Source organism: Purpureocillium lilacinum, assembly GCF_023168085.1.
Source record: "Purpureocillium lilacinum CBS 284.36 DNA, scaffold_2, whole genome shotgun sequence".
Lineage (NCBI taxonomy): Eukaryota > Fungi > Ascomycota > Sordariomycetes > Hypocreales > Ophiocordycipitaceae > Purpureocillium > Purpureocillium lilacinum.
In genome coordinates, this window is record NW_027072112.1 from 3739632 (window position 1) to 3750216 (window position 10585).

General features: G+C 59.2%; 2 protein-coding genes across 2 annotated transcripts; both read right to left on the reverse strand.

The window, feature by feature from the left end:
* Positions 1–1436: 1436 nt before the first annotated feature.
* On the reverse strand, positions 1437–1848 carry PLICBS_002889 (uncharacterized protein; the record flags this gene model as incomplete). The annotated part of the gene is made up of 2 exons (XM_018322600.1): positions 1437–1686; positions 1757–1848. 2 exons carry the CDS (start codon positions 1846–1848, stop codon positions 1437–1439), a joined length of 342 nt encoding a protein of 113 aa, XP_018177830.1.
* A 6230-nt stretch (positions 1849–8078) lies between these two features.
* Positions 8079–8780, reverse strand: PLICBS_002890 (uncharacterized protein; the record flags this gene model as incomplete). The annotated part of the gene is made up of 1 exon (XM_018322601.2): positions 8079–8780. The coding sequence occupies one exon, from the start codon at positions 8778–8780 to the stop codon at positions 8079–8081; it is 702 nt and encodes a 233-aa protein (XP_018177831.2).
* Between the last annotated feature and the right edge of the window lie 1805 nt (positions 8781–10585).

Genomic DNA, 10585 nt, shown 5'->3' on the forward strand with positions numbered 1-10585 from the left:
CCGGCCGGCCTGGTGCGACGACGCACGATGCACGAAGCAGAGGCAGGGCGCCGAGGTGTGGAGTCGGGGCGAGAGAAGCGACGCAGCGCTTGAAGCTGGTCTTGTTCAGAGCCTGGCGGGCCGTCCGGCGCGGGCGCGGGTACGGGGGTCCGTCCAGCTGGACGGGGAGTCGCGGGCGGGACACCATGGTCGTCGGAGCTCGGTCTGCGTCCTGCACAGAAGTCGAGGATTTGGTGGATAAGGCTAACGCACAATAAAGGGAGATCTGAAACTCTGTCCCTGATTGTCCGACAGGGGTCGCGCTGTGTGGCTTGCCCGCGCACGTTGGCACAGATCGGGGCGGGTGGGTACCGGCGTCTGCGGGGCCCGAGAAAGCTGGGCTGGGCGACGAGTGGCACAGGACACAGTTTGTTTGAGTTGAGGAGTGCTGCCCAGGTGGACTTGGCGAACTGCGGGGCGGCTGGGTTCTGGGACTTCATGCTGGCCAAGGCGGGCAGCTGTCATTGTTGTTGCTGTATTCTGCACAGTACGGAGTACAGTAGTACTGTACAGGATGAATGGTGATGATCGGCTCACGCACGGGAAGGGAGCAGCACCAGAAGGGAAGAACGAGGAAGTGATGCGGAGGCTGAGGTGACGGCCAGGGACGAGGGGAGCAGAGCTGCAAGCGCCGCCATCCATGGATGCTCCTGCCTGCGTCTGCCTGCGCGTGCCTGCCCTTCCTTCCCACTCGTCACCCCCACCTGGACCCTCCTGGCGCGCGTCGGCGTCACTGGCAGTTTCCATCCTGCATGCCTGGATAATACCTGGCACCCGGGTCGCCACTGCCCCCAGCTGCGTTCCTGCGTTGTCTGCTCCTGCCCCTTGGGTCGTCTCCGCCCCGTTCCTTCTTTTTCAGCAGCCAGCCAGCCGCCGACGTTGTCGCTGAAACGCGCTAAGCATGTACAAGCAGCGCCACAGCCGATTGGTCACTTGGTACGTTAGAACATGCCTCTGCTGGTTGCTGAGCCTGAGGTAAGTTGGTAAGGTAAGCCCGGCAAGCCCTGGAGGCTCGGTGACCTGCCCGGAGGTGCAGCGCCGATTAAATCCCAGCCGTCGGGCTGGGCAGTTTCAAACTGCGAAAAAATACTTGACTGCACAGTTCAGCGCCGGTCCCGGCTCGTTCGTTTGTTTACTGTGTCAGATGGCAGCGCCAACCCTGCGGTTGAAACAAGAAACGGCCGACTCGAAATGGACGCCAGAGGAAGCGGTGGTTTCACGGCCGCGACGCCGTCAACCCGTCATCTCGCCTCTCCTGCACGACATCCAACCGCCACCATGCCCGACCATGTCATCCCGGCAGACAGAGAATATTTGTACGGTGGTGGTACATGTTGAATTATGGCAAGGGAAGCAGATTGGGCTATGAATATGATACAGGGTAAAAAAGACACAGGTCACTCCCCGAAAATCTTCTTCTCCTTGAGCGTCGTCCTATGAGACGCCGCACACTTGCCCATGAATATTTCGGGCTGCGCAGTGGTGAAGTTGGGCAGGTCGTTCCAAATCTTCATGCCGTTGGGCCCCGACGAAGCGGCCTTCCACTTTGATTCGGACTCGAACTTGAGCATCGCCTGGACCATGTACGGCAGCCCGGAGTCGAACTGCGTGACCTCCCAGCTCTCCAGGCCCTCGGATCCCCAGGTGCTACGGGCAAGCCCACCAGTCAGCATGCGCGTCAATGTTGGGTAGGTCTGGGCACGGAGACGCCGCTTACTCTGAAATGAGCCGCATGTGCTTTTCTGTGAAGTATTTCATGTCGAACGCCCCCGAGGGGTACATGAACGAGACGGTGGCCGAGTTGGGCATTTTGTGCGATTTTGGGTATCGATTGAGGTTACGGTGACATGGAAGCGTTCCATGGAGATTGTGCGGAAGCACAATATATAGCAATCTGAATACAGCAGCAATGACCGAGAAGTTGATCAAGCCGGCTCTGGCACAAACTTGCTTGGGGGATGGACCCCGCAGCCGTTGACGACATTGTGCGTAGATCAGTGTCCACCGGCTCTCTGTGCCGGACTGGGTAGCCAAGTATTATCGTGGCTTACACGAAGCACTTCAACGCTGCCTGCCTGTCCATGGTACACCAACGTGTTGCGCGCCTGCCTCATTGCTGCACAATTGGTCAAGCCCGCGGCCTGCTGTATTATTTATTTGATAATTTTGGAGTAAACCATTGCTTGGAAAATATCTTCTAGCTCACCGTGATTATCTTCACGTGTCGTTGTTTGCGTGCAGTGTTTTGGCTGCCCAAGCTGCCGCGAATGACGTCAGTTGTGCGTGGTGGGATGGGGACCCGCGACCAAGTTTTTGGCAGCACTCCAGGTCCACGGCGGCGGCCGCTTACATGCAGTACGTAAATCCGAGGATTTGACTGCTGCTTGGGTGCGTCATTGCCTTGGCGTATGGGGATGGGAGCCGGAGTCAACGGCACTGCACTGCCTCCGTGGACGTACTGTGTGCTACGTACGCAGATTGTATCGCGGGCATCGAGAGGCGGGTCGTCAATTCAACATACCCCTGGCTTTGACTGCATCGCCAGGAATAGTTACTGTACTGTAACCCGGCCTAGCTACGAAATGATTAGCGCTGGACCAGCGAAGAGCAGCGCTCTGGTTATACATAGATAGAACCTCCCGTCTCCAGACGTTGCCCGTCACCACCTAAAGACCAACCATGGCACGCACGTACCAGACGTACAAACATGCATGCATCCCTGCCGCCCATCAATGGGTGGCCTCTGGAATACAATACTGTTGTATCCATACGGAGTACTGTACTCGGCACATTGATAAGGCATTCAACGCCCAATGCAGGGAGGTTGAAGCTACTGTACCCTATCCACGAGCCGAGACTGACAAAGGGAGCTCGGCACGCCAGATATATTATCATGCATGTTTGCACCAAACTCCCAGCTGCCCGTTGGCCGTCCGCCCCCTCCCCTCCTCTCCTGCTCATCAGAGTCTCTCCCCGGTCCTGGCCCGCGCCCCCTCCCTCCCCGGTGAAACGCGAGGGCCTGCAGCAAACACAGTCCCGTCACACGCGAAGCTCCTCCCTGCCTCCCTCCGATGCCAGGGCACGGCATATCGATGGTGCGCATGAGTGGGAAGCCGCCAGCCGGCCGGCCGGCCGCCGAGCATGCGACCCCGGTGGTGGTGGTGGTGGTGGTGGGCATGCAACCATACAGGGGCACATCGTGTCGCGTCGTGTCGTCCAGCAGATGGGCTCTGCAGGCGCGTGGCGTCGCGCCGATGCCGTTTCAACTACCGTGCCGGGCGCTTGCAGCGCTTGACGCAGGACTACGAGTACTAGTAAATCCGTGGGACAGTACGGACAGCAGTCCAGTACGGAGCGGAGCAAATATCTCGTTCATCTCGTCTTTCTTCCTCGTCCTCAGCCCCCATCCCATCCAACGCGGCCCCCGGTTTCATTCATTCCTCTGGACCAGGGGCATCTCAAATCCCGCGCCTGCTGGTGAGCGGCCGGCGACAGGCATCGCGCGCAACAACCCCGGCTACTCAAATAACCCTGTGCCAACTCGACATGCAGATGATAGCAAGGCAAATCTCCGGCGCCCGTGGCCCACGAGCAGAACGCGAAAGCAACATGTTCAGCTTGTAGTCCGTGCGGATCACCAAGATGCACACGCGCAGCAGTGGCAGGAGAGCGCCGAGCCAGTCGGAGTCTTGTTCTGTCCAGACGTTCTTCGTGACGACCCGAATGCTACCCTCGTCCGTCACCCTGCCGTGGGGGAGCTCGTCCCGTCCCGTCATCTCTCACTCATCAACGTCGGCGTGTTTAACCATCCCATCAGCTGCTGCATCAGGGCCAATGCTACTCAGCCAATAGACTGCGGCTTCGACTATCGGCGCCAGCACCGTTGCTGAGCCCTGGGCATCACTTCCATCACAGTCACTTTCCGGAATGGCAAGCAACTGCCTACGAAGGACAACTTGCTGGCATCACGGCCTGAACGTCGATGAAGCGATCGAGTGTCTGACCCCGCTACTCATGTGCAGCTCCCTGAAATCTCCTCAAATCTCAGGCTTACGATATGCGCTTTGATGCTGACCAGTTATTGCTTTTCCATACTATGTATAGTGCTTGACAGAGCCTGTAGCAACAACGTAGTACGAATACCAGGACTGACATCTGTCCTCCGTTTAAAACGTGTGGCTCCACCAGGCCCTGAAATGAGCGTGTTGCTTCATCTGCAACGACATGACATGTCACCACCAACCGAAGATTGCCTCAGGTCGACGCGGGATGTCACCGTTGTTGTGCTCTTGTCCGCACTCCATCCATAATTATCTATCCTGAAACACACACACAAGTCAGCTCCCTCCCAACCACGGCTTGGCGTATCCCGTCTCAGCATAAGACGCCGCGCAGGATCACCTCTTTCATTTCACCCACGCCGTCGAGGGATTTCCTCTTCCCCCATCATTCGTTGTCGTATTGACGCTCACCCGGCTCCCGCCTTCCGGACAGTTTCCGTGAGGGGGGAGAAAAGGAAGTGAAATGAAGTGAAGTGACACGCAGCTCCGAGTTGTAAGGCCCAACTACAGGGTACGCTCCGTTCCCTTCGATGCTTGCATCAACACTCTCTGCATCTCAGGTCTCTCCCTCCTTGGCGACGTTGGCGCCAGTCGTCTCATCTAGTGGGCGGCGAGTGGCGCTTCATCTCATCCTGCGATGCGGTGGCGGTCATGAAGTATGGCAGAGCGCGACCAACACTCATTCTAGCACAATATGGGGTTCCCCCCTTTCTCGCGACCACTTGCAAGACGCGCCCCTCGTCCCGAGCCATCACCCTTTCGTTGTCGATTCACCTTTCGACCTCAGTGTGCGCGCTCTCACGAAGTCGTGCTGCGAGCACCTCTGATGATGAGCTACATGACGAGTTCGCGGACTCCGCCGGTTGCATACACGGTCTCAAGGTTCCTCCCGTCAATGAGGCAACGCCAGCCGCAAGATAGCTGGGCTACACAGATGTCCGACGACGCGGCTTTAAAAACAAGGCACCTCAAAAATGTTTTCTCTTTCCCCTTTCTAATCACGAAAGTGCTCACGCTGATTCGGTACTAGATAGTATAATAGATGTACAGTACTTGCGATTTACGAAGCAACGCCCCCAAGCTCGGACGAATCTCACCTCCAGCGTCCCAATCCGGCCTGCCGACAAGCACTCTCGGACCAGGCGCGCCCCCGTTCGGGCAATCCGTCTACGTGCAGCGGCAAGATCAGCGTGCACATCGGGGCATCCGTATCGGCGGTGTTGAAGATCGGTGAGTTCATCGTCACCGTCGTCTGTGCTCAGCCCGCGTGGGGGAGAGGAGGGAGCCCTCCACGGCGCGGGAAAAAAAATGACGAGTTGCTTTGCTCGGGGGGGCGCGCAACAGCGTCTACCGCGTGGGGTGTGAGGGCCTTCCAACGGGGTGATCGGGGCGCGGCGTCGTGAAGAACCCAAGGCACCGCGTGGCCATCCTTGGACATCCCGACCACTCGGATCTTGCGCGCCGTGCTGATATCGCGACCGCAACTCGAACGAAACATTTCCCAGGTATGGCACAGTAAAGGAAAACCTCCTCTCTTGTCGACGTACTTCAGGGATGGCTGCTGCCGACGATATATGTATCGTAGTGACCCCTTTGCGGTGAACCGACTACCAGGTGCCCCGTGCATAGTCCGCAGTGAGAGCTGTACTGAGGCATACTCGAGGATGTGATAAGTCATGATTGTCTCTACAGACTTCTGCCGCCATTCTTCTGTCGTATCTTCGCCAATGACTATTGATAGACTCCCAGGCCCATGCGAAGCTCACGCCGGAAACGCTTCCGGGGCCCAAGCTCAAGTACATCTCCGAATACTTGCATCTGTGCCTGTCGGATTCTGGTTGAATACAAAGGCAAAATGCCAACAGCGCGGGTCCGCATATCGGATGGCCTCAGAGGGCTACGGAGTCAGCAACAGGCCTAGATCCAGCCTCATTAGCCGTCCCGTCGGCCTCGTGGTGCGGGCCGTGGGGCGCCATCGCCACGACTCTTTTCTCTTTTCGCCTTGTTCGTCGCCGTATCTTTGTAGCCCGGGACAATGACATGGGCTGGCTTCCGCGGAGCCGTGACCGACGGAAGCTGCCGTGCTGCGCTGCCAACACAACAATGCCCTCGCCCTGACAGCCCGATACTATTCGGATGCCGTCGGCGACAACGGTTCCCTGTCACACCCGGCGCCGTTGCACCCGCGCGCCGGGCTCCCCTTCCCGGCAAGTCGGTACTGCAAGATGCTTGCTCACGGCCAATGCCCCGCCGCCGCCACATCTGTCTGGGGCCCGCGTTGGCCTGCCTCCCCGGCTCCTCTCACATGCAGCGCCTCCGTAGCGGGAGGGACAGTACTCTAGCATCTAGATAGGTACTGTACAGTAAGCAGACATGAAAGAAGGAAAAAGAAAGAAAACCTGAGACGGCAGGGAGTAGTGCGGGGGAACGGCAAAGGCAACAGGGCGGCGGCAAAGGGAGAACTATGCAGCGCCTCGTCACCCGGCGTCCTCGCGGGCTGTATGTGCATACATACATATTGCGCTCCGTAGCGCCGTTCGACAAGGGAGGGACATGCTTGGCCTCGTCCGTGGAGTGGCCAGAGTCCTTGCATGTCGCGCGCGCGCGCCAACAACGGCGTCTCGTCCCGCGACCACGTCGCCCGCCGCCCCAATTGCGTCGTCTCAGCGGGATGTCAGACTTACATGGGGGAGCTGCACCGTTGGCCACGCCACAGTCGACTGTCTCCTAACCAGACTCCGCTTCCTTTACCCGCAATGATGACGTCTGCCGGACTGCGGTACGCGCACGAGGCGCCGCGAACTGCTCGGGCTCACCTCCTCCCCCACTTCCCCATGTCCTGGCTTGTGACGCGGTACGGCCCCTCCATCATGGCCGTCCTGTTCAAAGTTTCAGACAAGAAATACGAGCTGCGCCTCCAGTTGTCGGGCATGGACCAGGTTCAAGGACGCTGGACTTGGTGTAGCTTGCCACCGTTGACGCACAGGAGATGCCTCGTCCACCCTGCTTCACACCACGAACCAGTACCATGACCAAAACAGAGGCGTGACGGGCCGCGAAACGACTTATGCCAAACATAACAATTGTGGTACAAGATCGTAGCCGAGCTAGACACCCGGCAATCCGCTGATTGGCAGGCCGCCAGTAACACCAGCATCGATAGATCGGGCCACACTCACCCCCCGACGTGACTCGACTTGCCTGACCGTTTTTGCCCTGCGTGGATGAGGGACGTGGCTTCTGGGGGAGTGGCGTCGCTCGTCGTATCTTCAGCCAAACGCGCATAGCGTACGACTGAGACAGCAGCTGCACTCTGTTCGTCAACGTCCAATGCGTCTTGCCCGAGCTCACGATCCTTCAACAAGAGGTGTGTGATCGCTTGACGACTCATGCATATTGCCCTGCGCGTGTGATGTCTTGGTCCGGACCTGGTGCTTGCAACTGGGGATAACAGATTCCGCGGCTCTCAGACACACCCATCGTGCTACTGTCCTGGGCATGGCCGTGGATGACTTTGCTGCGCGCTGTGGGATCCCAACAGTCTGCTGCGAGACTGGGAGACACGGCTTCCCCTCGGCATGTCGGCCCCCATCCACCCAGATAGTCGCCTGGTCTACTTCCTGGGACGCCTGCCGAGTCGGATGGTGGGTCTGTGAACTTTGAGCCGGCATCTGCGGCTGATCGTGCTGCCGGGGCCGGTCCTTGGCTGCCAAACACTCATCTGGAAGTGTGACATAGCGATCAGTGGCCACTGGGGAAGTAATTATGCTAAGAATAAGGTATGTCCTGCTTGGGACGAAGACGAGAAGAGATCATGCAACCGTAGCCCGTTCCTTGCGCTCAAACCGCCACCAACTATGCAGTTACCCAGGGGGAAGAAGCTCGCGTGTCTAGTATTCGTCACCGTTTCGTCAACAATATGCTTGCCTTTGCACCGTAAGAAGGACAGAGAAGCGCTCGTGCCATCGCCCCATACTTCTATTCCCGAACCGTACGCCGTTTGCGATGACCCTGCGAGCTCTCGCCCTCATCCTCGTCCATGTCGGACAGCTCATCTTGACCTCTCGCATTCTTGGATCTGTCGTTGCCCTTCTTGATGGAAATGATGCATCCTTGCTCCTTGAGCTTCTTGGCCAGGCTGCTGCTCGGCAGCATGCCCGGGAACTCCTTGGCGCTGTACACGTGAAAGACGTCGCTCATCGTCTCCGTCAGGATTGGGAAGTGCCGCACAGTGCCTGCGCGAGCAGGGTCGATCATAATGAGTGTGAACTTGAGTCGAAACGCACCCGGTGTTCGGCACGATAGATCCGAGAAGCAAAAGAAGCAGCCCTCGTCTCCACGGTCATCCTGGCCCACGAAAGGTGTGCCCACAAGAGACCCCATGAGGCGCCGTTGGTGTTGATATTCCTCGGGCATAAAGGACGCGTCGCGAGAGCCAGTCTCGTCGCAGATCGAGCAGTTCATGACGTAGCTCTCGTAACGGAGGTACGAGCGTACCTCGTCGTCCGTCATCGTCGAGCTCTGCACAATCAGCTGGACAATCGGCGGTGGATCAATGACCCGCCTGTCCCTGTCCCCGAATCCGCATGCTCGGGCTGCTTTCGGTTGCTGCCGCAGCGTCAGTCTGAAGCTGATGCCGCTGAGAGCTTCTTCCCTTCCAGGCCCCAGTAAGTTAGGCATGCCTGGCACTGGTGATCCGCTTGTGGGCTGGCGACTTCGGCGCGGCGGCGGAGGTTGAGTTTGCCGCACCTGACTTGGCTGAGGGGGGGCAGACGGCAACGAGTACTGCTGCTGCGATGCGTCGGCAAAAGGCCCAGGTGCCAGAGGCGGCTTATAATCGTGAGGATGGACGTCCCGCTGAGACGAGAGTACTGGATGTGATAGTTGCTGATGATCCGTATGGCTGGGCAAGCTCTGTTCGTGTGAGCCAATGAACCCGATGGCCGGCGCGGTCGGCGGTGGTCGAGCCTCGAGAGAGCTACGTGCCGTGGATGTGACGTTCTGAGATACCACGTCACGGACGGGACCGGCAAACTTGGGTGGCAATGACGGAAAGGGGAGACGAGATGAGTGAGGTGATGTGCTTGAACTCAGTCGGCCTTGAAAGGGTGCCGGAGAGGTGGGCGATGAGGGATCATGGAAGTGCGAAGCGGCAGGATTTCCAGTCACAAGGCTCTCGGGAGGAGGCAACCGGACGTTCTGTTCAGACGGGTCGGCAAAATGAGGGTGGTGCGCGGCCTCGTGGTGTTGTTGGTGCTGGTATTGGTGGTGGTGTTGCTGGTGTTGCTGGTGGTAGTGATGGTGCCGGTGATGGTCGGGGACCCAGTCGTTATAAGGAAGAGACATTGCTCCTACGCCCCCGTGTCCGCGAGGTTCTAGTTTGACGGCGGACGAAGACATGGGAGATTGGTTTCCGGACACTTGATTGTTGGCATTCGACATGTGTGTCGGACAGTGCCCTGTCAGCGAAGAGGACATGGTCAGTGCTGAGGCCGGGCGAGCATGAGCATGAGCATGAGCGACGGCAGGCCAGCGTACCCTAGCGCCAGGACCCCCATCTGAAGAGGCCAGGGCTGCGCGGTGATGCGCCTGGCGGGCTCGGTTCGGGAGCTCAGAGGGCAACAGGGTCGATGTCTGCTCCTCCGCGTCCGCTGCTGACCTGGTTGCCGGAGATGTGAGGGTAGGGATGAAAGCTCGGGCGCGCCGGGCCCTGAGCCTTCGACTGCGGGGCGCGGACTCTGTGCAGATCTGGCAGCATCAAAGCCACCGTAGAGGCGGCGGAATGTCTGAGATGTGCGGTTCATGGGCCTACGAGGCAGCACGGGAGGGTGTCGGTCGGTGGAGGGGGCACGCACCAGGCGCCGCGATGTTGAGTGCCTGTGAGCCGGAGGTAGCAGTGGTAGCGGTACTTAACGGTCAGACAGCGTGGCCAGCCAGCCCAAGGGAAACCAGACGAGACTGTGCGGCGGAGGCGGCACCCCCAGGATGCCAGTCGGCCGACACCACTAAGTTACTTTGGTACCCTGTCGTGGGCGGGATCGGGGATCGCGCCAAGCGCCAGGAAATGGGTGATCGACCAGAAGCTGTCGAGCTCGAATAGCTTTGGTGTCAGGCAGGCAGGCCGGGGCAATGAGCCCGCCGCCACCACTGCTCGGGCCCGGCCACCGAGATCCGGGTCACAAGCAGTCCGTCGCCCCAGGAGGCCCTTCCTTCGCCGAGGCCGACGACGATGACAACAACGACGGGGGTCAGACGCGGACGCGGCGACCGTCGGGTCGAGGCTGAGCACCAGCGCGGGGCGAGCGCACGCGCATGAGATGGAGGGACGAACGCAAGACGTGCAGCTGCGCTGATGTGTTGTTGATTGAAGACGGATGCCTGGCAGAGGTCAACAAGCCTCGAGCACCTGTTGGCCCCGCCCCGGCGTCCAAGGTCCTGGAGGAGCGGCAACGGCAGCAGCACCAGCACCAGCAGGGGAGGAGACA